Below are 27,813 nucleotides of genomic sequence, written 5' to 3'. Positions count from 1 at the left end.
CGTCGTGACTCGGAGCCGCAACAAATGTTTCGGATTTGTGTAAGGTACATTGTGACAGCAAACGAGCAGGTGATCGAGCAAACGTCTGATACGAGAGTATTGTGTTCGTATGGAGCGTGTTTGAAGTGAACAGCAGAGAAGAAAGGAACAAGGCAAAGTGTTGTGAAATAAAATATTACCTGTAATACGCATTTTGTTATTTGCTGATTGAAACTGCTAATTAAACTGTGAATTGAAACTAATAGGAAAACTGAACTCTCGCTCTTTATATAGCTGACGTGTCTTGCGCATCCGTTCTGCGCATACTGTAATGGCGGCCTCCATATGATATATGGGGTCTGCGATGGAGATTAAAAAACAAACAATATTTGACAATAACACACCATCAAGGATTGCATCATCCCATCAAACGATGTGTCGTCAATTATGAATTTTACTGACTGTGTGTTGGGCAGGATGGCTGAATGCGATGCGCGATTGACAACAAACAAGAAGAAAGGTGATTTCAAGTTTTATTTCGAGGGAGATTTTCTTCAAAAATTGTTGTACCATGATTTTCTTCAAAAAAAAAAAAAAGATTTTATTTTATTTTTTTTGTACCCATGTATAATGCGCACCCCAGATTTTAGGACAATAAATTTGTTAAATTTTGCGCATTATACATGGAAAAAACGGTAAATTAGATATCAAATAACTATTATATAAGCAATAGTATTATCAAACCATCTGTGCACTCTAAATCATTAAATCCATCGATCAAATTCCTCGTCCTTTGTCAACAACGCCGCGCGTGCGCCCTGACGTCAGCCTCGTCGTTATTCCACAGATCTAGTATATAACTATATTGTAGCGTTAACAAAGTTCAAGGAAAGACGTGGGTTTGGTAAACGGCTCTTTATTTAACAAAACAAACTTCCAAGCGTGTGGCGGCGTGGACTTCCAGCCACGGAAGTGGAAGAGAGCTCCATAGAATAGGACCGGGCGTGCGTAAAAGCCATGACCGAGCCCCATCCACCGTCCCCGGACAGTCACCTGGCCGAGCGCCGGCCCCAGACTTCCATCCACGGAGGTGAAAGAGAGCTCCATAGAATAGGACCGGGCGTGCGTAAAAGCCATAATAGTTTTTCAAACCTTCTGTGTCACTCCAAATCCTTAAATCCTTCAAACTCTTCGTCCGCCGTGTCACTTAGAAACAAAGCCGCTAATGATGCCGGTAGTACGTGGGGCCCTTCGTCATCCCATGATCAAGCTTTGTCCTTTATGTAAACAACCGCCGTGCCACGCCACGTCGTGCTGCTGACGTCACTTGAAATTCAAATTACAGTAATCCCTTGCTACATCGCGGTTCGTTTATCGCGGTTTCACTTTTTTTTTGGGGGGGGGGGAACTTTAAAAAAAACACATAAGTCGCTCCTTATTATAAGTCGCCCCCCCACCCAAACTATGAAAAAAAACGCGATTTATAGTCCGAAAATTACGGTAGATTTAAGCGCGGCCCGACAGGTACAGAACGGGCCAGCAACGGATGAATTACTCAATTGAAGTAAATATTTAGATGAATTAAATATTTAAACGGAATTAGATTATCCTTCTAATAATTTTGAAGGCAATTTAATGCGTCAATTGTCCGAGTTAGATTTAAGCGCGGCCCGACAAGTACAGAACGGGCCCGCAACCAACAAACAATTGAATGGATTTGAATCCAACAATAATCCGACTAATCTAATTTAAACGCATTTATTAATTGTATTTATCACGGTCCGATTTTATACCATAATAAGTACCTGTAACCAAATCGAATTGTCAAATCAAAATTAAACAATCGATCGCACATGCCATACAAATTAGAGCACAACGAATTAAATTAAAGCCACATTTATTGAAAAAGTATGAAATAGAATTACAAATCTTAATCCCTCCAACAACTTGAACAATTTCACTCACTGATACCCGTTCAAATAAAATCATTCAGTCACGGAGTCATTTTGATTATAAAACAAAACACAGTAGAGTAGGAAAAGGTAGCTACAAGTTGTATGCTATATTTGGTGGAAATAGTCGAGTGATCAGTACGCTTTTATTTCTAAAAGTCTCTCTTTGGGAGAGAGAAGCCCCGCTGTTGTCTGTGGTGGCTTTTTTATAGGCCTTTCTGCTCCCCCCTTACTGGCATCTATACTTCCCATAGCATAGGATTGCACAATCTCATCTGATCAGTGGGGGTTGCGCAATCCCCTTCTGCCTCTCAGCTGGGAACCACTGCTGGCTCAGCGTCCTTGCTTTGGATTGCTCAATCCATGTTTTTCCCACATTGCGCAAGCATGCTGCCACCCTGGCAGCTGTTTCCGCTCTTTCATTTTTCCCACAAACTATTTTCCACCAAAAATCGGCCAACAACCTTCTGAGCCCCTTTTCCTTTCTAAATCATTCAAAACACTTTTCCATGAAAACAAAACTTCAATAATGCATGTCAATAAAACATAAAATCATGAATCATTGACTATACTGATTAAAACATCTCAAAACATTTGAATCAACCCTTTTGAATAACCATACTGATTAAAACATCTCAAAACATTTGAATCAACCTTTTTTGAATAACCATACTGATTAAAACATCTCAAAACATTTGAATCAACCTTTTTGAATAACCATACTGATTAAAACATCTCAAATCATTTGAATCAACCTTTTTGAATAACCATGCTGATTAATACATCATAAAACATTTGAATCAACCTTTTTTGACTATTTCTTATCACACCACCATAGTATCTAATGGCAGTGGGCACTCTTGGTCCAATTATGTGATAATATTGCTTTAAGCTGTTACTGAATATGTGGTAGTCAAGCAAAGAAATAAAATCAAAAATCTAAACATGTGCTTCCATGTGTGACTCAGAACCGACCCCGTGCCATTCTATTTATCCATATTTTTGCTAGTTCAGCTTGTTTACTCGATTACCCCTTCTGGTCTCATGTAAAGGTTTGGCACCATCTCTTGGAAAAATTTGGAATTTCAGCAATGCCAATTTATTCCTAGGAACAATCCAATACTCACATTTTGCACCATCTTTATGCCCTATCCACCATGTTACTTGACAATGGTATTATTATTATCATTATTATATCAGTATTATTATTCATCCATCTATCCATTTTCTATACCGCTTGTCCCCACGGGGGTCGTGGGCATGCTGGAGCCTATCCCAGCAGTCATCGGGCAGTAGGCGGGGGACATTATTATTATTATGACGAAAATTAACATTTGTGAAATGTTGACGCAACACTTGTGTCACAGGAACTCTGCAACCTTCAAGTCATTTGAGGACAAAGTGGGCAACCTTAAGGTAAGTAATTGTCTGGGTTATCCTATTAAGTTACAATTAAACATACAATACGCCAGTAAGAGACAGGAGAACAAGAACACAACCAGAGCCAGTGTCTCTTCTTGTGCAAGAAGGGAAAGTGAAGCTCTTAGTGCTCTTCCACTTCCCCTGGGCTCCTTTTTATTGACTTTGACCTGGAAAGAGGTGGCTCCAAGGCATACTACCCTTATATGGCGATGTTTGTGTGTGCGTGTGTCTTGCGTATGTGTGTGTGATGGTTTGGGGAGTGCAATTGTGCGTGTGTGCATGTGCGCCATATAGTGCAGAAAATACTGTAGTAATATTACAATAAATACAATAACAGTTAAGGTGGGTGGCAATGAGGCGTCTATGCTCCAGTGAGAAGAACAAAACGGTCCCCATGTAGAATTGTCGTCTGTTCCCAGCAAAATGGGTGAGGATATTTTGGAGAAAGCCTTGAGCCCCTAAGTTTCCAAGAGCTGTAGACAGATAGGCAGATGGACGGGTGGGCGGGCGGTCAGACAGGCAGATAGATACTTTATTGATCCGGGGGGGAAATTCAGTTGCCAGCAGTACGAATAAACAATTAAATAAATGAATGAACAGACAATATAAACATCGGACATGACAAAAATGACAAACAAAACAAGAGATGATAATAGAGCAGCAGTAGATACAAAAGAAACCAGTGATTGAATAAATAAACCTCAGCAGACGCAAGTGTCAATACAGCACCCGCTGTTCTGCCACAGACGTCAGATCAGGCAGCTCTGCGCCCACAACAGAACCCGCCTTCCTTACCAGTTTGTCCAGGCGTGAGGCATCCCTCTTCTTGATGCTGTCCCCCCAGCACGCCACCGCAAAGAAGAGAGCGCTCGTCACAAGATGTTGAAGAATGCCAACTGCCTGAGGATGTACAGCCGGCATTTTTCTTTCTTGCACAAAGCGTCCACATTAGCAGACCACTCTAATTTATCGTCTAGCGACACTCCCAAGATATTTACAGCTCTGCACTATCTCCACATAGTTTCCATTGATAGTCACTGGCTCAGGACAAGGCCTGGGCCTCCTGAAGTCCACCACCATTTCCCTGAACTTCGCGGTGTTTAAGTGCAAGTGGTTGGAGCCTCACCAACTGGCGAAGCGCCGGACCAGGCTCTTGTACTCCTCCTGTTCATCTCGAATACAGCCAATATTTGTCGTGTCGTCCGCAAACTTCTGCACATGGCAGAACTCAGAGTTGTACTGGAAGTCAGAGGTGTACAGGGTGAATAGGAAGGGAGAGAGCATCGTTCCCTGCGGACCTCCCACGCTGCTCCTCACCGTGCCTAACCTACAGCCTCTCATGCACACATACTGGGGTGTGCCCGTCAGATCGTCCGTGATCCATGCCCTCAGGTGTGAGCTCACGCCCATCACCGACAGCATGGGCTGAATGGTGTTAAAGGTGCTGGAGAAATCCCGGAAAGTAATCCTCACAGCCCCTTTTCCCTTGTCCATGTGAGCAAATGAGCAATGCTGCATGTAGGCAACAGTATCCTCCAACCCCCACCTTCTCCCAATACGCTACTGATGTACCAGTAGGTTGTGGGCCAGATCCACTTGTCGGAACGGTTTTTGCTACCTTTTTTCCACTATTATTTCCTGTTATCTCCTTGGTTCATCTCAAGTTGATAGCAACTACCCTTTATCTCAACCCATTTGGTCTCAGGGGCCAAACAACACCGTTGTTGGGAAATGCTTAGGGCAAAATAATGTAATTACTAATGTAAAACTACTGCAACTGCATAGTTATACGACCCAAAATTGTTGCTTAGTGTATCATGACATCCTGTATCCCGGAATCCTAGCATAAAAATGTTCTGGTGTTTACCGCCTTGCTACTATCAAATATCAACCTTGACATACCCTAAATCACAACTCAAACAAAATATCTCTCCGCCTGGTTTGCATGTTAGCACATCGCCTCATAGCTCAGATTATTCTGTTAGCCGGGTCCGTCCGCAGGTAGCAAAACACATGGCCGTAGAAGCGCAGCTGGCGCTCCCATATCTGACAGTCAACACACCTCATCTCTGCCCTCTCCAGTACCGTCTGGTTCGACACACGGTCTTGCCAACAGATCCCGAGGATGCGGCGAAGCGAGGTGCAAACGAAGGTGTTCCGCCGTCGTCTTTGGCTCGCGGTCAGTGTCCATGCTTCACTTGAGTATAGCACGACAGGCATGAACAGTGAGCGAAAGACGCGGACCTTCGTCAATCTGCTCAGATATAGGGAGTGCCACACGGTCTACTTCAGCTAGCCCATCGCTCCCTGTGCAAGGCTAAGTCGACGATCGACTTCTGCCTCGCACGAGGTGGAGCGGTGAACCACGCTGCCGAGGTAGGTGAACTCTTCCACAATCTCAAACCTTCTCGCCTGCCACGTCAGCCGACTCAATAGCACCATCCAGAATCTCGCCGAATGCCTAGATCTTTGTCTTGATCCAGGAGACACGTAGACCCAACGGCTCCGCTTCCTCACCCAGCGTTTCGAGGGCCCCCATGAGGACATCCAGTGTCTCCGCAAAGATCACCACGTTGTCGGTACTGATCCGAAAGTTGCCGAACGATGCTCCACAGTCCATCCTCCCCACGACTCAGTCCTTAATCCAGTCCATACAAGCGCTGAAGAGGGCCGGCGCGAGCACACGCCCATGACTCACCCCAGTATCAACTGGGAAGAAGTCAGCCGCCGTGCCTAACAGCACACAATCAGTACCGGAATACAGAGCCAAGGCAAGGTGGACGAGCTGCGGATGGACCCCCGGAGGTCTAGGAGTCTCCACAGGGCGACTCTACTAACTGAGTCGAATGCCTTGAAGTAGATATAGGCTGCTAGCAGCTTTCTATCGAATTCTCAAAGGCACTCTGTCAGGACACGGAGAGCAAGGATATGGTCGACGGTGGATCCCTTTGGCGTGAAACCGGATTGCTCAGGTCGCTGGTGCTGCAGCAGGAGGTGGCGCATTCTGTTCAGAAGTACACGGGCGAAGACTTTGCCAGGCACTAAGAGGAAGGTAACCGATAGTTGTTGCACTCCCAGATGTCGCCTTTCCCCTTCCATCGGAACAACAATGCCCTGCTTCCAGTCGCTTGGGACAACGCCCGAGCTCCATGCATAGCAGAGCAGGGAGTGCAACACCTCAAGGGCGGCCTCCCCCCCTGCATGGAGCATCTCCGCGTAGATACCACAGTTCCCCGGTGCGCTTTTGTACCCCAGCTGGCCCAATGCCTTTCGGACTTCCTCAAGGGTGGGCACATCAGTGCACCGCTGAGCTTCGCGGCCTGGGTCCAGCCGAACGAAGTTCCCGGATCGCCCTGTAAACCGGGCGGGCATCACCTGTAATCACGTGATGCTCAACCGTCTCACAGAGACCCCGGACCCGTTCCTCCTGATCCCAGCTGCCTGTAGCGATCGGCATGCCCACGACGATGTTCGTCGTCCTGACGGATAGGCCACTCCGACGTCTCCTGGGTACCTCAGGTATGCTCTCCTTGGCAGCCCCCATGATTGAGTCTCTGAACCCCTCCCACATCGCCTGCGGACTCCCCGAGGAGTCCAGCCACCCAAGCCTCCCAGCCAGACTCCTTTCATATGCCCCAGCCACGTCAGGCTCCCGTAGCCGGCCGATGTCCAGCCTTACTTGGCCAGGCGCCGCCCTTCTCGGGGTCTTGAGACGGAGCTGTAGCGTGGTGACGAGGAGCCGGTGGTCAGTATTGAAGAACTGAGCACGCCGGAACACCCGACAGGCCTGCAGGAGGGACTATCAACAACCCACGAGAACGTGGTCAATCGCCTTCCTCGTGGGGCCGGTATTAGAATACCAAGTCCACGGCCACGGAACCGCCCTCTGAAACCAACCCTCAGCCTATAACACATGGTAAAGTCCAGCATAAGGGAGTAGTTGGGGTCGTGTTCCCCGTCGGGGAATGTTACAGAGCTGTGAGGACCGTTGCACGCCTCATAGCCACTGCTGGAGGTGCCTGTGACAGCATTGAAGTCCCTAAGGACAATCAGGTGTCACCCCCCCGGACCGCTTCCACCGCCGAGTTGAGCTTGGCTTCCTTCGTGGAGAGCTCACTCACCCCGGTGGGAGCGTATACCGTGACAAACGACACCACGCCCCAACAAGTGAACGAGGCACAGTCGCATAATACGCTCTGAGACCGGCGTGACTTACTTCACCTGCGAGACCAGTCGGTCGGCCACCCTTCAAGGCCACCCCCTGGAGATGCCGGCCATCGCTCCGGCCCAACCAGTAGTAGATGTAACCACCCACTCTGGTTTCGCCCGAACGAGGCCGCCTCACCTCTGAGGGCCGCCACCAACCCAACCTGTGGAGCAGACAAGCAAAGCACGTCGGAGTCTTCCTTGAGCGAGAGCACGTTCCAAGCGGCCGCCGAATCGAACGTCTCAGGTTTAACCGAAGGCTTCGCGATCCGATGTAGTGTTTTGTGAGAACAGAAATTGTGCTTTATAAATGGTAATGATGAGTTAGGGGAAAAAATATGTGAATTGAGATGAAAACTGAGGAAAAAATAAATTATAAGGACAATGTTGAATAGCAATATTTTTTCAGGAACTGCCAAGAAAGCTTGGGAAAGTTATGAGGGGCAGCGAAGAGAAAGCACAGCTGCCTGTCGCATCCCTCTCCATCTTTTGCTAATGAGTTAAATGTTGTCATTTTGACAAATGTGATTTTAGTGCTGAGTAGTAGTGTCACGATACCAAAATTTCAGTCGTCGGTACCATTACCTGTGATTTACCACGATTCACGATTTATAATTCGGTACCACGGTAAACAACAAAAAAACAACAGAATCCACTTACTTTTAAAATCCCTAATTTAGTTAAAATTGCTTAAACCGTATAGTAAACTTTATACGTTAAAAAAAGAGCAGCAGTGGCATGGCGCCTTCAAGTCACATCTATAAAAATGGCAAGACTGATTATAATTAATATTCAACTATATACATTAACTAGAAAATGCAATTCCTGGAGATATTGCGTGTGAAGCTGAATAAATATTTGGGGAATGCTATGTTTAAAGTAGGAGCGGGTTGAATTAGTTGAAAAATATAGAAATTAGAGGGGAAGAACGAAATTTTGTAAAATTTAAGGTGAATTTCAAAATTGCAAATTTTGAATTTTTGTAAGTGGGAACTTGTGGAATAGGTAGGCAAAAGATGAACATTTGAAAGTTGGAACGGGTTGAATCGGTAAAAAAAATGTTGAAATTAGAGGGGTAAAATGAAATATTTTTAAATTAGGCGCGAATTTCTGAATTGTAAATCTTGAATTTTTGGTAAGTGGACAGTTGTGGAATAGGTAGGCAAAATATGAACAGTTGAAAGTTGGATGGGTTGAATCGGTTGAAAAATGTAGAAATTAGATGTGAAAAACTAAATTTTGAGATTTTGCGGACATTTTAAACTTGAAAACGTGAAATTCTTGAATTTCGCTATTCTGGGAATGTTAAAAGTCTTCCCCAATGTGAATTGAATGTGCTGAATGATGTGAATTTCAAACTAGAACGACGTAAATGTGAAATGTTGAATGTGCCATTAAAAATGAATGGGGAAAGATTTGCCGTAAATTTGCGAATTTTGCGGAAACGGAAAATTTTTGGAATGAGAAAAATGGTCATCACGTGAATATTTGGAATACGTCAAAAGTGGAATAGAGTGAATCGGATGAATTATGTGGAAGGAGAAGCGCGTCAAAAAAGTGAGGAGAATAAAACAGCGGAAGAAGAAGAACAAAGTGAATGGTGTTGAATAACAAGTGTGAAGGGTTAGGGTTCGCCTTCAGACTAATAACTAGAAAATCCAGAAATTGCATGTGAAGGCGAAGAAGCTGAATTAATATTTGGGGAATGCTATAGAATGATGTTTAAAGTTGGAACGGGTTGAATTAGTTGAAAAATTTTGAAATTAGAAGGCAAAAGCTAAATTTTGGAAAATTTGGCGTAAATTTCAAAATTGAAAATTTTGGTAAGTGGGAAGTTGTGGAAGAAGTAGAAAAAAGATGAACATTTGAAAGTTGGAACGTGTTGAATTGGTCAAAAAATGTTAAAAGTAGGAGGGAAAAACTTTCAAGTTTTAGTTAAATTCGGCGCGAATTTCGGAGTCGAAAATTTTGAATTTTTGGTAAGTGGGAAGTTGTGGAATTGGTAAGCAAAAGATGAATAGTTTTAAGTTGAAATGGGTTGAATCGGTTGAAAAAAGTAGAACTTAGAGCAAATGTTGAATGCCCCATAAAGAATGATTGGGAATATAAAAAAAAATTGCGCCAAACGTTTTTGAAATTTTAAACGAAAAGAAAAGTACAGGTTGAAAAGGTTCACTTTGGAATTCTAAAGTTGAAACAGGTTGAATCAGACAAAAATTGTAAAAGTTAGAGCATATGTCGAAAAATGAGGGCACATCTGGTTTGTATGGGGTCACTTCCGGTTCAAATGGGGGCACTTCCAGTTAATTTAGGTCACTTCCGGTTTAGTTGAGGTAACTTCTGGTTTGTTTGGGGAACATCCAGTTTGTTTGGAGTCACTTTCGGTTTAATTGAGGTCACCTTCAGTTTATTTGGGGCACTTCCGGTTTAATTTTGGTCACTTCTGGTTTGATTTGGAGAACTTCCCGTTTAAATTAGGTCACTTCTGGTTTAATTTAGGTCACTTTCGGTATGATTTGGGGCACTTCCGGCTCACTTCCTGTTGAAATTAAGGCACTTCCAGTTCACTTCCTGTTAAAATTGGGGCAGTTCCTGTTAATTTTGGGGCAGTTCCTGTTTATTTTGGGGCACTTACAATTGTAAGCACTTCTGGGTCAATCCAAGATGGCCGCCACACTGTGGCAGTGGGAGTGAAGGGGTGAATTGGGGAAGCACAATTGAAGTGGGGGGTGAAGGGTGCGAATATGGTAAGCATAAGGTGAAGGATTAAATCGGTTGAAAAATGTAGAAATTAGAAAGGAAGAACAAAATTTCTGAGAATTTGCGCTAATTTCAAAATTGAAAATTTAGAATTTTTGGTAATTGGGAAGTTTTGGAGTAGGTAGGCAAAAGATGAACAGTTGAAAGTTGAAACTGTTTGAATCGGGTGAAAAATTTACAAATTAGAAGGGAAAAACGAAATTTTGGAAAATTTGGCGTGAATTTCAAAATTGGAAGTTGGAAGTTGTGGAATAGGCAGGCAAAAGATGAACAGTTTAAAGTTGGAATGGGTTGAATCGGTTAAAAAATGTTGAAATTAGAAAGGAAACTTTGCAGAAATTTTAAACGTGAAAACGTGAATTTGAATTTGGTAATCTTGGGAATGTCAAATCTTCCCCAATGTAAATTGAATGTGCTGAATGATGTGAATTTCAAAATGGAACAATACAAATTTGAAATGTTGAATGTGCCATTAAGTAAATAAAGCGGTATATTTGTGAATTTTGCTAAAACAAAAAATCTTTGGAATGGGAAACGTTTTGCGGTAAATTTGTGAATTTTGCGAAAACAAAAAATCTTTGGAATGAGAAAAATGCAAGCGCTCATCATGTGAATATTTGGAATACGACAAAAGTGGAATGGAGTGAATCTGATGATTTATGTGGAAGTAGTAGCGCGTCAAAAAAGTGTGAGGAATAAAAAAAAACTAGAAAATGCAATTCCTGGCGAAATTGCGTGTGAAGGCGAAGCACTTGAATAAATACCTGGGGAATGCTGCAGAATGATGTTTAAAGTTTGAACGGATTGAATCGGTTGAAAAATGTAGAAATTAGAAGGGAAAAACGAAATTTTGAATAATTTGGTGTGAATTTCAAAATTGAAAAAATTGGGCACGTCCGGTTTATTTTGGGTCACTGCCGGTTTGAAAAGGTCACTTTCGGTTCATTTGGGTCACTTCCGGTTTGATTTGGGGCACTCCTGGTTTCATTGAGGTCACTTCTGGTGCAATTTAGGACACTCTCGGTTTAGCAGGGGTCACTTCGGTTCATTTGGGGTAACTTCCGGTTTGAAAAGGTCACTTTCAGTTTTAGCTGAGGTCACTTCCGGTTCATTTGGGGTCACTTCCGGTTTACCTGAGTTCATTCGGGGGCACTTCAGGGTCAATCCAAGATGGCCGCCACACTGAAAGTGGGGGTCAAGGGTTGAATTGTGTAAGCAAAGTGGAAGTGGGGGTGAATGGGGTGAATATGGTAAGCATAAGGTGAACAAAGTGAATAAAGTTGGAATGGGTTGAATCGGTTGAAAAATGTAGAAATTAGAAGCGAAAAACAAAATTTTGGAAAATTTGGTGTGAATTGTAAAATTGAAAATTTTGAATTTGTGGTAAGTGGGAAGGTGTCGAATAGGTAGGCAAAAGATGAACAGTTGAAAGTTGGAACGATTTGAATTGGTTGAAAAATGTAGAAATTAGAAGTGAAAAACGAAATTTTGCGAAATTTTGTGCAAATTTTAAATGTGAAAATGTGAAATCTTTTAACTTGGCAATTTTGGGAATGTCCCCAATGTGATTTGAATGTGCTGAATGATGTGAGTTTCAAACTGGAAGGATGTAAATGCTTTGGAATTGGTTGAATGGGTTTAGAAATGTAGAAATAACAAGTGAAAAATAAACTTTTGTGAAATTTGGCTCAAATTTTAAACGTGAAAACATGAAATTTTTGAATTTGGCAAGTTTGGGAATGTCCCCAATGTGATTTGAATGTGCGGAATAATGTGAATTTCAAATTGGAAGGATGTAAATGAATTGGAACGGGTTGAATAGGTTGAAAAATGTTTAATGTTTTGAAATGAGAAGTGAAAAGGGGAAATTTGTGAAATTTTGCGCAAATTTTAAACGTGAAAATGTGAAATTATTGAATTTGGCAATTTTGGGAATGTCCCCAATGGGATTTGAATGTGCTGAATGATGTGAATTTCAAACTGGAACGAAAAAAATGTAAGCAACGGTGTCATTCATATTTGGAATAAGCTAAAAGCGGAACGGAGTGAATCGGTTGAAGTATGTAGAACGAGTTAAGCGTCAAAAAAGTGGGGGGAATAAGTATAAAATAATAAAGGACAGGAATAACAATAGACCTTCGCCTTCACACAATAAAGTGAATGGTGTAGAGCTAAAAAATGCAATTCCTGGAGAATTTGCGTGTGAAGGCGAAGAAGCTGAAAAAATCTTCGGGAATGCTTTTTGCGTTAATCGCGAAAAACGAAAACGCGAAAAGGGGTGAGCGCAAAAAACGGTAAGCGCGAAAACGATAAGCGCAAAAAACGATAAGCGCAAAAAACGATAAGCACGAAAAACGGTAAGAGAGAAAACGATAAGCGGGAAAAACCGTAAGCGGGAAAAACGATAAGCGGGAAAAACGGTAAGTGAGAAAACGAGAAGCATGGAAAACGGTAAGCGCAGGAAACAGTAAGCGCGAAAAACGGTAAGCGAGACAACGGTTAGCGCAAAAAACGGTAAGCGGGAAAAACGAGAAGCGAGAAAACGGTAAATGCGAAAAACAGTAAGCGAGAAAACGATAAGCGCGGAAAGCGGTAAACAGGAAGAACGGTACGCGAGAAAATGGTAAGTGCGAAAAACGGTAAGCACGAAAAACGGTGAGCAGGAAAACAATTAGCGGGAAAACAATAAGCACGAAAAACGGTAAGCGCAAAAAACGGTAAGCGAGAAAACGGTAAGCGCGAAAAACGGTAAGCAGGAAAGCAATAGGCACGAAAAAGGATAAGCGCGAAAAACGGTAAGCGGGAAAACAATAAAATATATAACAAAAACAATAACTATTTATAGGGCTGTGGACTCGGACTCGGGGACTCGGACTCGGTCGGACTCGGTCATTTTTGCCGGACTCGGTGCTGATTTTGACCGAGTCCACCGAGTCCGACAATAAAAAAAATACGTTCAATTTTATTTTCATCATGCTGCTGAGAATGCGCGTAGGAATACTGTCCACAGCCCTGCTTACGATCAATGCGGCCGAGGTTGATGGCTCCACATCGACGGAGGAGGATGAGTTTGAAAAAGAACTTGACAGCATTGAGCGCCGCCGGCGTTTGCCGGCCGCCACCTCGCCAACCGACATAGATGAAGAAATTGGGGCAATGTTGGCACTTGGTCGAATGAAAGAGAGCCCATTTGTTACAGCTGATCGTTATCCGTCCGGCTCAAGGCAGCGACTCGACACTAACAGCAATGCCAATCAGCCAAGTCAGCGTAGAGCGCCTGTTTTCCGGGCTCAAGTTTATCATGTCTGATCAGCGCGGCGCGATGAGGCTGACTTGGTTGAGGCGATTTCTTCCTAAGAACCAACTCAAGTCGTTGATTGAAACTTGAAGTATCTGTTTATTGTATTCGTTTATATGTTTAATAAAGACAAAGCCATCACAAACTGTTGTAATTATTTAGATTTTGATCTAAATTAGCCTTGAATAAAGACTAAGCAGTCACATGAATTAACAGGAAAAATGGACAGCCGGACTCGGACTCGGTGGTCAAGAGGCCGGACTCGGTGCAAAAATCCGACCGTATATATATATATAATGTGTGTGTATATAGATATATGTGTGTGTGTGTACATATATATATATATAAGTTGTTTAGGGCTCACAGAATGTGCTGTTTCACGGTAGACACGAGGACAAAAAGATGGAGACAAAAAAAAAGGTTCAAGGGTATTCATGGAAGATTCTTGACAATTATCATGCTACTTTAAATTTCGTTGTACATATGACAATGACAAATAAAGATCTATTCAAATAAAGATCTATTCTACTTTGTTTTGTGTGCAGTATAAGGTCGTGGGACCCCAAGGGGATGAGAGCCCTGCTAATTCCACCACCCCCACTCAGGAGAACCCGCCTTTCTGAATGCCTCCGTTCCACCTGAGTTTTGTCATCACCTCGTTTTGCAGCGACGCCGCTGAAGGCCAAACCACAACCATGTTTGAGCCTTGTGTTCTGCACCTCTTCCATCCAGTCAACCACCCTTTCCTCAATTCTCCCGATTCTTCTCAGCGTGAACCCATCGTCGTATCGCAGTGGGGAACACTCCTGCGTTGCACTTAAGCTGGTTGGTGCACTGTCCTCTCAGCAGTATCCTGGTAACAGAGCTCTTGGCTCAATACTTTTGTATGATAAACACTTTTTCACTGCTTCGCATCATGTTTTTACAAGACTGCATGGAGGAAATGAAGAAAAGTACCAAGTCTCACAAACGTGTGAGCGTGACTCGCTGATATGTCCATTTCGTTTGTTGTTTATGTTGCACACCTCTCCCGCCAATAACCACCTTTTGCTCCAATGTTTCTCCATGCACCACTATGTTGGACCGGTGCACTGGGAATTAACTACGAACCTAAGTTGTGGCCATTTTGCTTTTTAAGAAATAAAATTCTCACAAAGTAACACACACACACAATCCGTGACACACTAATTGTTTTTTATGTGTGCATTCACACATTGAGTGAAGCTGCTTGAAGTTGTTTTCATACAAACAACACTGGCTCGTTAAACTTGTTACACATGCTGTCAGTTTTAAGGAAAACTGCCATAAAAAACATAAAAATGCCAGAAAACGTCAAGCCAATATTAAAAGTGATGTTCATTTACTAGTACGCTCTTAACTATAGCTACATTTCTTGTCAATGAGTTGCTTTTGTCACAGATGCTCTATTTTCACCCACATTTGAGGGGGGGGAAAGTGCAGAAGTGTGTGCAACTTTTTGTGTTGTCAGGTGGTCAAGCTTTATGCTGGACTTGGAGTAGATGCTTGTTATTGTGACTTTGGATCACATTGGAAAGCTAATGGTAAATGAGTTTTGGTTTTGTTGTGTTTGAATATATCATTAAAGCATTCCTGTAAATTAATACACGGCTTGTCTCATTCAAATCACAACTCAGATTTATGAAATATTGTGTTGCAGCCTGTTTTTCCGAAATCACATTGCTCAGATTTTCCGGCCATGTTTAATGAATATTATTTCACCTTTGATGTTGATAGTTATAATTGTATGAATACTCAAATACTTAAACTGGGGTTGGGCAACTGGGGCCAAACTCTGAATGGCATTGATTCAGTTTTGAAAATGTTTACTGTTGTTGAGTTGTTCAAAGATGTGCAGACACTGTTTGGCAGACATCCTTCAACACGCACTGTTAAGTGGATCAGAGTGTGTCATGCCAGCTCAAAAGTACACAAACAGCCCCCCCAGCGTGTACAGTTCTTTTAAAGTACTGTATATTAGTATCCTTCAAAATTATAGACGAGTTCAACGCATATGGTGGTGAAAAGGTAGAATCAAATTCCCTGTTTTCAAAATGCATATAGTCAAACCTCTAGATACGAATTTAATTTGTTCCGGGACATACTTTGTATGTTGAAATAGTCGTATGTGGATCAATATTTCCATAAGAATACACTGTAATTCGTTTAATTCGTTCCACAGCCAAACAACCAACTCCTTAACAGATACTGCAGGTAATTGCACATGGCAATAAAACAAATACATTACATCAGAAAGATGTAAAAAGAAATAAATTACAAAGATAATCATTAAAAATGAAGTTTTGTTGTCACTGTACCTTAGAGACACATAGAAATACATACGTTCCGAAACTTACTGTACTTACTGTTTGTGAACTTCAAACTAACTTAGCTTTTTTTCTATATATATTTTATCAATTTTTTTTTTCTATTTTTCAGTTTTTTTTATCCAACTTACTGAAATTTAACTTAGCATATTTGAGTGAGTGAGTGAGTGAGTGAGTGAGTGAGTGAGTGAGTGAGTGAGTGAGTGAGTGAGTGAGTGAGTGAGTGAGTGAGTGAGTGAATGAACGCTGGCGCGAATTGCTGCTGCTGCTCTCTGGACATTTTTAACGTTTTGCTTTGATTTCCTGCAAAGTCTGTAGCAGATCACTAAACTTGGATTAACGTGGTACTGTTGGCTTTATTCTGGGTCAACTCTCAAGCGGACCTGTCTGTCTGTAGCGTGTCTTCGACCGCCCAGTTGCTACCTGTGTGCGAGTGTGTTTGCTTTACACCTGGTCGCTGCTTCGCCGGTCCCGATTAACGTTTTCCTGCCTGGGCCGTGCATCATGCTTACCAACAACCTTGCTGTGAGGTCTATGCTCTGGTGGACTATCCTGTTCGCCATGCTTTATCCAGCGTCAACCCTGATCCAGCACACGAACGCAGAGCTTCTCCAACTCCAGCACTGCCGGTTTGCTCTCCCACCTGTTATGTAACGCTTCCCGGACATTGCTCGTCTTCACCACCGGAGATACATCCACCGTGGTGCTGGACGCAACTAGCACATTGATGACTCCACTGCCATAAACACCATCTGGTCCTCCACCCGCTGCCATCCACCGAGGAACATCAAAAGGAAGGTTGATCACTGCGCATTGGCTAGCCTAGCTAGGTCAGCTAATGCTTCCTGCTCCAACCAACACTGTGACATCAAACTGGGACTACTTAACATCCGCTCCCTCACTGGCAAGGGACAGCTGCTACTGGACCTCCTCCTTGACTGCAAGTATGACTTTGTGTTTGACTGAAACATGGCAACATTCTGGCGACTTTTCTCAGTTGAACAAATCAAGTCCGCCCGGGTTTGTTTTGAAGAGAGAGCAACAGCAATGTGTACATGTTCTATTAAGTTAGACAATCTCATGGATGTTTTAATGTTCATATTATGCAATTATTTTCCTTAGTTTATATAAACATAACTGCTCAATCAGAACACTAATACAACACACACATAGGCACACCCACACCCACACACTAAAGGGGTGACGCCCCCCACACTGAGGTACCAAACGGTCATGTGACAAGTTCCCGCCTTTCCGGGCAGTATAAAAGAAGCTGACCTGGAGAAGGAAGATGTTGTTTCATCTGCTGCCGTGCCTCGTGCATTGGCCGCCATTAAACAACCCAAGATCTTGCCAATAAAGAACCAACTCTATATTCCACATCTTTGTTGTTCCTGGCTCAACATCGGACAACCCGCACAACACGCAACAGTTTACACCTGCCAACCACGTCTCACCGGTCGAGGAGGAGGTCTCGCGATACTTCACCGTGAGACTTGGAAGGTCTCATCTGTTTTAGTCAGGGATGAGAATCTTCGGCGGATCTGCAGATTTCCGTGTTTTTTTCCGTCGGGAGTATCATTTTCGTGAATCATGTAGATCTGTTGAGAAAATTGTTTTTATATGGGGGGGCTGGCAGCAGTATTGCGACAACAGCCGCCTTTTTTTCGGCAGCATTTTGGCATGACTTTCGTCACATCATTTGCCTACTCATTTGCCTAATTAGGAAAGGTTTTAGCCAGCATGGCGAAGGTTTTAGAGAAAAAAGACAAGGATCGTGCCAGGGAAATACACAAGTCGAACGGGATCAGGAACTGCTTCAGATGGGCATGGCTCGAGAGCTGCATCATCTTACAACTCGGAACACAAAGACGCTCTTAAAGCAATGCGACAGTGAGCGCCCGGCGCGCTGCAGTTGCGCGATCGGACTAAATTAAGCTCCCTGCGCACTGAGGTCCACTTGAATTTTGGAAAGTACAACAGGACTTTAAAAATATTTTCTAAGTTTCAGCGACGGCTCTGTCACAATAATGCGATCAGCGCGGTTGTTGGAATAATTGTTTTTGCAGAAGCGCTGGTTGGCCTGAACCGGTGGCCTCATATGTTCGCTCAAGCAAACATATCTGTCTAGCTCTGGGGAGTTCTTGGACTCCCTTCCTTTTCTTATCTGTGAGAGGCCCTCACTAGTTATGAACAGAACACCTTTGTTCTTTGTTTAGTTCAAGAGAAGTTCTTTCTCTTTTATACCTTGTAGTTTCTATTCATAAATTGTTGTTGACCGGGACAGTTTTTAAGTTATCCCATATTTACTCAATGTTTGTTTAAGTAGACTTCATGCAAGTTATCTCACTTCAACATAACGTTTGTTGGAGTGTATGCACAAGAGGTATCTGATTATTTACTCATTATTATTATTGTGTGATACTTAGCAAGAAAGTCTAGAGCAGGGGTGGGCAAACGTTTTGACTTGCGGGCCGAATTGGGTTCTAAATTCTGACCGGGGGGCCGAACCAGGAGCAGATGGATGTAGTGTTTGTGTGAAGTAATATAAATTGCATAAAAGGTTTTTACTTTTAGTAGATACTAAAGCATGGATATTAAAAAAAAGCTTTTTGAAAACAAATGCATTTATTAACAGCATTAGAAAAATATTTCACCAAAAAACTACTATCAGTGGTTCTTATTAAATACGACACTGTTATGATGAATAACATTTTCCATCACTTCAGCGCCTGCAGGTCAGATTTATGAAATATGTTTATCTAATGAGGCGAAATCACATCCAACGGCAAACATTCTGACCAAATACATCATCTTGAAGAATCAGTGAAAGAATACATCTAAATAAAGTAATAAAGAAATCAATAGTATTGTTGGTTTCCCTTTTTGGCTAGTGCATCATAGTCTGGAGTAAAATTTGTTGTGGTCATTTTTAGGATAGAGCCGAGGTGTCGGTCCGTTAACCTAGATCTGTGACGGGCTTTGTTGACGTTCATGTGGCTGAACGTCTTCTCACACACGTAGGTCGAGCCAAATTGTCCACTCTTTTTTAACATTCGGCACTCAGTGTCCACCTTTCTTTTCTTCGGGCCACTCATTTTAATGGAAGGATTCCAGGGGAAGGTTTGTGGGTGGCATTAGCGTAAAACTGTATCTGAAAACTCAGCGCGCGAATTACGAGAATATTGACGTCACAGCCTACACTCGAAATTCGGCACTGATAGATGAAATTACTACGTACTACTGAGTACACACGCACTTGTGAGTGTGCACCGAGCTTTCTGACACGGCTCCCGGGAGTAAATGCGCGGGCGGGCGCTTCCCCATCTACTGGGGAAACATAGTAATTGCAGGGAAAATGACCCAAAAAAAATTAATACAATTTATTCAGGTTTGGCGGGCCGGATTAAACGGCCCCGTGGGCCGGATGTGGCCCGCGGGCCGTAGTTTGCCCACCCCTGGTCTAGAGCATTGTTTTACAGGGACACGGAACCCAGCACGTTTGAAGATTGCAGCCTAGCCAACCAACTACGGACTGACTCTGCATTGCCGGGGTCACATGTCGGCCAAGGCCTCGCACCACACAACATCCTTTAGTTAGCTAAATCAGCGTTGCTACAGCCACAATCTCCCCTCCCTTTAGTGTAGCAACGCCTCTTGTAACCAGGGCAACCCAAAATAAAAAGAGGAGATGGCGGAAGAGGAGTCCAGAATCTGTGGAGGACTGTAACTGGGCATGCTACGTAATTCTCCTCGCGAGCAAAAGGAATACTGGTTGTCTTCTCTTCTTTCAGTGTATAAAATAATGTCTTATGGTACTTAGACCTGACAGCGGTGCAGTTGCGCGGTCGGCGACGCGCTACGTTTGCGCGTTCGGCAGTGCGCCGCAGTTGCGCGATCGGACAAAAATAAGCTCTCTGCGCACTTAGGTCCACTTGAATTTTGGAAAGTACATCAGGAGTTTAAAAAGATTTTCTAAATTTCAGCGACGGCTCTGTCACAATAATGCAACCAGCGCGGTGCAGTTGTGCGTTCGGCAGTGCGCTACAGTTGCACGATCGGACAAAAATGCGCAAATAAAAAAATGCTTAAAAAAGTCTTGGAACGGATTAAAATGTTTTCCATTATTTGTAATGGGTAAAATAGAATCGGAATTCGACCGATTCGCTTCTCGAACCGCCTTCTGGAACGGATTGTGGTCGAAAACCGAGGCTTGACTGTGTTATATTCACCTTGGTAGCCCACCAAGCAGGAATATTTTTTTAACAAAACTGTTGAAATTGAGTGATGAAATTAATGGTTTTGGGGTTGCCATACTGCCAAAATCCAGGAGTTTCCAGGGAGCTTTTCCCCCTGAGCCCCCTCCGGGGCGTTGCCCCTGGCCCCCTGCGGCTCCTGTGAGCCCTGTGGCCCCCCAATTGGGGCCTGTAGCCCCTGGCCCACTGCGGCCCCCATTGGGGGGGCCTGCAGCCCCTGGCCCCCTGCGGCAAGTGGGGAGGCATGCGGGGGGGCCAAAGGCCCCCCCAGTGGGGCATGCGGCCCTCAGACCCTGGCTACTTTTCAGTGTTTTTTTTCATTTGCCGTTCTCATCCCTGTTTAGTGCCAGAGTCCAGTTCCTTTGAATCTGCGGCTCTGCAGCTGAATGGACCCACACCAACTATTTTAGTTAATATCTACCGCCCACCCAAACCAAATAAGGACTTTATTAATGAATTCACCACATTTCTCACTCACATCTGCTCACTTCCATCCAACATCATTCTGCTAGGTGACTTAAATGGACCGGGAGCCAATGTAAGTTGGCTAACATTGGGGTTACGTGATCAAATGTTTTCATCCGTGTGAGCAATCTCGCTGCAGCATTTTGTACTAACTGTAGACTTTTAGTACTGGACTAAGGAAGACCAGAGAATAATCCGTTACAGTAGTCAAGGCGCGACGTAATAAACGCATGTATAATAGTTTTCACATCACAAGTTGAATGAATCGGACGAAACTTAGCAATATTACGGAGGTGAAAAAGCGCAGTTCTAGTTATGTTCATAATGTGTTTTTGAAAGGAGAGTGTTTGGTCAAATATAACCCCGAGTTTATATACAGTATCACTTTGATTAATTGTACATTTATCCATATTTACAGTGGTTTCCTTAAATAAGTGATAACGAGCAGTTCACTTCATCTCAGTTTTATCTGGGTTAAGACGTAGGGTGAGTGCGAGTGCGGATGGTTGTTCGTCTCTGTGTGCCCTGCGATTGGCTGGCAAACAGTTCAGGGTGTCCCCCGCCACTGCCCGATGATGGCTGGGATAGGCTCCAGCACGCCTGCGACTCCCGTGGGGACAAAGTGGTCCAGAAAATGGATGGAAGACATAGGAAATTGAGAGACATCCATTGTTTAATCTCTGCAAGGCACGCCTCAAGTGTGGATTTGTCATCGATAATGGCATATATAATTGGGTGTCATCAGCAGAACATTGAAAACTAATGTTGTATTTACGTATTATGTCCCCAAGCGGAACCACTAAATACTAAATAGTATTGGTCCGAGTACTGATCCCTGCGGGACACCACACATAACGTTAGTGAGCTCAGAGATCGTGTTGCCATGGACCGCGTGGGTCCTGTCCGATAGATAGGACTTAAACCAGCGAAGTGCTGACCCTGAAATACCAACGCATGTTTTAAGGCGCTCTAATAAAATATTGAAATCTACAGTGTCGAAGGCAGCACTAAGATCGAGTAATAATAGTATCGATGGTGTTTGAATCCATAGCTATGAGGAGATCATTGGTCACACTGGGCGCCACAATGTCAATCGTGCACTTGTCTGATGTCAGTGACCGGCTCGCCGTTTAAAGGGTAAAATTCTGTACTTTAGCCCCTCTGCAGTAACGCAATATGTAGGGGAGACGAGAATTGATTTAAGCCGGTGCGGGAAGAAGATTCGTTCCGAGTCTAACCGCTGTTCAGGTAACTAATCTATTGTTAGATTAATTCCGTCATTTCCGGACGCCAGTCCCTTTTAAAGCAACAGGATCCCGGGGTTGAGTAATTCCTTTTCGAGACCCGGGATCAAATTGATCGCGGACGTTTCAGCGGTTCTTCTTTCCTATAATGATTGGGCCTTTTGTTAACCGCTCTGAATAGATTTAGCTGTCTTTAAGACCGCAGGAACTCGTTTATTTACACTAGCGCGCACCCACACGAGCTGAGCTCAAGTTTCGAACACTCCCTGATGTCAAGGATTAAAGCTGTCTTCATTTAAAAAATAACTGAACGGTTTAAAGCAGGGGTCCCCAAACTTTTTCCTGTGAGGGCCACATAACTTTTCCCTTCTCTGATGGGGGGCCGGTGTCAGTTTGTAACAGAAAAAGTGTGACGATCGTAGGGGAGCTTAAAAAATATATTGTTTTCCAGAAAGCCACATATAACCAAATAACGGTTATTTAATAACCCTTTCCAGGTTCTTTACAGAAAAAAAGTCAGGAAACAAATAATAACACTATTAATGAAATAAATAATAACTAAATAACCCTCTCTGAGTTCTTCACAGAAAAAACAGGAAATAAATAATAACTAAATAACTCTCTCTGGGTTCCTCATAGAAAAAAAAGCCATGGAACATTAACTTTCTGTTGTGCCATGCACAATCTTAACAGATAAAAGTTCAGCTCAGTTGTCAGAGCAGAATCTCTCTGACACATATGAGCAGTCTCTTAAAGTTCTTGTGTTCCTTCCTTATAATCCTTTTGTAGGTTCCAGTAGGCTTGTAGACACCGCTGTCTTTTTTGTTAAAGTTTGCTAGTGCGTCATAGTCTGGAGTAAAATTTGTTGTGGCAATTCTTAGGCGAGATCCGAGGTGTTGGTCCGTTTACCTCGATCTGTGACGGGTTGATGTTGACGTTCATGTGGCTGAACGTCACGTCGCGTACGTCGAGCCAAATTGGCCACTCTCTTTTAAACGCTCGGCACTGTGTCCACCTTGCTTTTCCTTGGGCGACTCATTTTAATGGAAGGATTCCAGGGGAAGGTTTGTGGGTGGCTTTAGCGCAAAACTGCATCTGAAAGCTCAGCGCGCGAATTACAAGAATGCTGTCGTCACAGCCCACGCTCTAAATTCGGGACTGATACAAATAGAGCGCGAGTGCGCCATGTCCAGTACGTACACGCACTTGTGAGTGTGCACCGAGCTTTCTGACACGGCTTCCGGTAGTAAATGCGCAGGCGAGCGCTTCCCCATCTACTGGGGAAATGCAGTCATTGCAGGCAAAATGACCAAAAAAAAAAGTTTAATAATACAATTTGTTCAGGGTTGGCGGGCCGGATTAAACGGTCCCGTGGGCCGTATCCGGCCCGCGGGCCGTAGTTTGGTGACCCCTGGTTTAAAGTATGACTATGATAGAGAAACAAAAGAGATTTAGAGCATAAAAGATCAAAATACCGTAATTTTCGGACTATAAATCGCGTTTTTTTTCATAATCTCGGTGGGGGGCGATTTATCATAAGGAACGACTTATATGTTTTTTTTCAAAAATTAAAAAGAAAAAAAAGTGAAACCGCTATAAACGAACCGCGATGTCGCAAGGGATTACTGTAATTTGAATTTCAAGTGACGTCAGCAGCGCGACGCGGCGTGGCGGTTATTTACAAAAAGGACAAAGATTGATCACGGGATGACGAAGATGACGAAGGGCCCCACGTACTACCGGCATCATTAGCGGCTTTGTTTCTAAGTGACACGGAGGACGAAGAGTTTGAAGGATTTAAGGATTTGGAGTGACACAGAAGGTTTGAAAAACTATTATGGCTTTTACGCACGCCCGGTCCTACTCTACGGAGCTCTCTTTCACTCCCGTGGATAGAAGTCGGGGGCCGGCGCTCGGCCGGGTGGCTGTCCGGGGATGGTGGATGGGGCTCGGTCATGGCTTTTACGCACGCCCGGTCCTATTCTATGGATCTCTCTTCCACCTCCGTGGCTGGAAGTCCACGCCGCCACATGCCTGGAAGTTTGTTTTGTTAAATAAAGAGCCGTTACCAAACCCACGTCTTTCCTTGTACTTTGTTAACGTACAATATAGTATATACTAGATCTGTGGACTAACGAGGCTGACGTCAGGGCGCACGCGCGGCGTTGTGACAAAGGACGAGGAATTTGATCGATGGATTAATGATTTAGAGTGCCACAGATGGTTTGATAATATTATTGCTTATATAATAGTTATTTGATATCTAATTTATATATCGTTATATGGGCCTGTGGAATATTTTGAAGTGCAAGCGCCGTCAGCGGTGCGCACCCATTGTTGACAAAGGACGATCGATGGATTTAATGAATTGGAGTGACACAGATGGTTTTATAAGTGTTATTATGTAATAGTTTTTTTTTAATAACTCTGAATGTTACGTTCAGGCCCGTTCTCAGCTCTTCGTTTGTGTTTATGTCACGTTAGCATACCTATCGTTTAGCCCAGGGGTGCTCAATACGTCGATCCCGATCGACCAGTCCAGGGGTGGCCAACCCGCGGCTCGCGAGCCGCATGCGGCTCTTTGCCTGGTTTCATGCGGCTCCTTTACGTTCGGCTCGCGAGCCGCATGCGGCTCCTTGCCGGGTTTCATGCGGCTCCTTTACGTTCATATCAACATTTGTGGGTTTATTTGTTTGTTTGTTTTTGTGTGTTCGCTTCGCTTGAGTTCAATATGGTATTTTCATCAAACACTGCGTGTTCGCTTCGCTTGAGTTCAATATGGTATTTTCGTCAAACGCGCATGCGCATGAGGTGAAATCCCGCAAAGGAGGAGGGGCAAACCCATTCGGGGGGGGGAGGGGGCGGGGTTGTGGCTCTTTGCGGTACACAGTAAAAAAAAGGGGCTCTTAGTCTCTGACTGGTTGGCCACCCCTGGACCAGTCGATCGCCAAGCTGGTTGATCGCATGACGTTTAAAAAAATTGCTGTATGCTACAGGTAGCTGACATACAGGTAGGCCTGTCGGGAGGCAATCACAGTGAACCGCACATGCGCAATAGACAGTGACTACAACCCCTCACCGCAGCATGTTTAACGGCCACGCACACACAAACCGCCAAAGTTTATAAGCTAATCAACGCACGCACTCGCTTTTTTCTTTTAAACAAAAGAAAGTTTATGACCATCAAAAATGAGTGGGGTTGCTGGACCAAGTAAGAAGCCAAAAACGTATCACTTTCATACGGAATGGGAGTTGGACTTTTTTCTCACAATGTCATTTTCTAAGTGCGTTACAAAAATACACGCACTATATTATTTATTTATTTATTCATTTATTTATTTTATTTATTGTAGTGGGTAGATCTTTGTGACTTGGTCATTTTAAAAGTAGCTCGTAAGCTGAAAAGGTTTGAGCACCCCTGGTTTAGCCTGTTGTTGCTCGTTCATGTCTGTTCTTGGTGTTGGATTTTGTCGAATAAATTTCCCCCCAAAATGCGACTTATGCTCCGGAGCGACTTGTATATGTTTTTTTCACGTTATTGTGCATTTTATGGCTAATGCGACCTATATTCCGGAGCGACTTTTAGTCCGAAAATTACGGTAATCATTCATCGAAATTAAATGATTATAAATTATGAATTATTATAAAATGATATATATAAATGATTATAAATTTCTGTGTGGAGACCATTGTGCCCTCCAAGCTGGTCCGGTGTTTTCCCAATAACAAACCCTGGGTGTCGTCCGAGATAAAGGCTCTGCTTAATGGGAAGAAGAGAGCCTTTGGTTCGGGGGATGTGGTGGAGCTGCGTAGAATCCAGAAGGAACACCGGCTGAAGATCAGGCAGGGGAAGGAGCACTAAGGGAGGAGGCTGGAGAAGCAAGTAGGGCTTAACAACGCCAGAAACGTCTGGAGGGGTCTGCAGTCCATCTCGGGCCATGGTAAAGGGGTTGATCGGAAACCAGCTGATGGGGACATGGACTGGGCGGATGAACTCAATCTGTTCTTCAACAGATTTGGTTCCGCCTCCCCCCCGCCCCTTCACCTCGCTCCGCACCTCATTCTGCCACCTTCGACACTCCAGCCCCCCTGCCAGCTCACCAACCCCCTCTCACCCCCAGGACTCACTCTTCTGTCTCCACTCCATCACTCCGGTCTTCCGACATCCCCCTCTCCTTTACAGATCTTCAGGTGAGGAGTCACCTCAGAAAGATCAAGGCAGGGAAGGCCCCGGGCCCAGACGGCATCTGGCCGAGACTGCTCAGGGACTGTACGAACCAGCTGAGTGGCGTGGTCATGTACCTGTTCAACCTGAGCCTGAACAAGGTCCCAGGACTGTGGAAGACCTCCTGCGTGGTCCCCGTACCGAAGGTGCCACGCCCTAGGGAGCCTAACCACTTCAGGCCTATTACCTTGACTTCCCACCTGATGAAGACTATGGAGAGAATCATCCTGGGTCACCTGCGTTTACTAGTGGGAGCGCAGCTGGACCCCCTGCAGTTTGCTTACCGGCCTGGTGTTGGGGTGGACGATGCAGTGATTTATTTACTGCACCGAACACTGCTTCACCTGGAGGACAACAGGAGCAATGGGAGGATCATGTTCTTCGATTTTTAACACCATCCAGCCGGCACTGCTTAGGGTGAAGATGGAGAAGGTGGGTGTGGGCCCGCGCCTGGCTGCATGGACAACGGACTTCCTCACCGACCGGCCGCAGTATGTGAGGTTACATCGCTGTGAGTCCGACGTGGTGCGCTGCAGCACAAGTGTCCCCCAGGGTACGGTGCTCTCTCTTTACACCCTGTTCACTTCAGACTTTACCCACGACACCGCTCACTGCCACATCCAGAAGTTCTCCGACAACACAGCCATTGTTGGATATGTCTCAAAGGGGAACAGTCTGGAATATAGGATGGTCATCAAGGACTTTGTCAGCTGGTATCAGCTCAACCAGCTTCAGCTGAACAGCAGCAAGACGAAGGAGTTGATTGTGAGCTTTGGGATGACAGCACCCATCTTCACTCCGGTGAACATCCAGGGATCGGACATTGAGGTTGTGGAGAACTACAAATTCCTGGGTGTTCGCCTTAACAACAAACTGGACTGGACTGATCATACCCACGCCCTGTACAAAAAGGGCCAGAGTCGCCTCCACCTGCTGAGGAGACCGAGCTCCTTCGGTGTGTGCAGGGCTCTCCTCCGGACCTTCTATGACTGTGGTGGCCTCAGCCATCCTCTACGCTGTGGTCTGCTGGGGTGGGGGCAGTACTGACCGGGACAGGGGGAGACTGAATAAGATGGTCAGAAGAGCGAGCTCTGTCCTGGGCTGTCCCCTGGACTCCATTGAGGTTGTGGGTGAGAGGAGGATGTTGATTAAGCTTAAATCCATCATGGACAACACCTCTCACCCCCTCCATGAGATTGTGTGGTTCCTGAGCACCTCCTTTAGCGGCAGACTTTTGCACCCTCAGTGTAGGAAGGAACGGTTCTGCAGGTCCTTCATTCCCTCTGCTGTCAGACTTTACAACATGCGTGGCACCTGATAAAATTAATGTGTTTCGTCTCTACTAGCGGCACTTGTGTTTGTCCTTGTCTGTTTTTTACCCTGTTTTGAAATTTTGGCACTTGTTTTATTCTTGCACTCATGTTATTCTTGCACTCATATGCGCTGCTGTGACAAATGAATTTCTCCGCTGTGGGATGAATAAAGTTCTATCAATCAATCAATCAATCAATCAATCAATCAATCAATCAATCAATCAATAAAGTAGAAATTTAATGAATAAGCAAGAAAAATAATTACAAGTTTCAATCGTTCGAACAACTAACAATAATTTCCACTCACCCTTCTCAATAGAGCAAAAATGATTCAGTCTCGAAGTTCTC

At 44.2% G+C, this 27,813-nt stretch overlaps 1 protein-coding gene and 2 long non-coding RNA genes across 9 annotated transcripts in view; 2 read left to right on the top strand and 1 right to left on the bottom strand.

Moving 5' to 3' along the window:
• LOC119119502 (tumor protein D54-like) overlaps positions 1 to 15,239 on the top strand; it is a 106,411-nt gene extending 91,172 nt beyond the window's left edge. For 6 of the 7 annotated variants that reach the window (XM_037245938.1, XM_037245937.1, XM_037245940.1 and 3 more), the window contains 2 exons: positions 3,299 to 3,347; positions 14,163 to 15,239. In XM_037245938.1, the coding sequence (XP_037101833.1) occupies positions 3,299 to 3,347; positions 14,163 to 14,240 (127 nt within the window). In that variant the 3' untranslated portion in view covers positions 14,241 to 15,239. The remainder of the gene's footprint in view (positions 1 to 3,298; positions 3,348 to 14,162) is intronic. The other variant, XM_037245942.1, reaches the window with a different exon arrangement.
• LOC119119537 lies at positions 8,324 to 27,542 on the bottom strand. Its single transcript, XR_005097331.1, has 4 exons — positions 27,368 to 27,542; positions 16,876 to 16,880; positions 16,475 to 16,485; positions 8,324 to 8,334 (listed from the first exon to the last, which is right to left on the bottom strand). It is a non-coding gene; the product is annotated as an uncharacterized LOC119119537 (long non-coding RNA).
• Positions 8,483 to 9,631, top strand: LOC119119517. The gene is made up of 2 exons (XR_005097311.1): positions 8,483 to 8,545; positions 9,544 to 9,631. It is a non-coding gene; the product is annotated as an uncharacterized LOC119119517 (long non-coding RNA).
• Positions 27,543 to 27,813: the final 271 nt, after the last annotated feature.

Source organism: Syngnathus acus, chromosome 2, assembly GCF_901709675.1.
Source record: "Syngnathus acus chromosome 2, fSynAcu1.2, whole genome shotgun sequence".
Lineage (NCBI taxonomy): Eukaryota > Metazoa > Chordata > Actinopteri > Syngnathiformes > Syngnathidae > Syngnathus > Syngnathus acus.
Note: the sequence above shows the minus strand (reverse complement) of the source record. Positions and strands in the feature narration are given on the sequence as shown.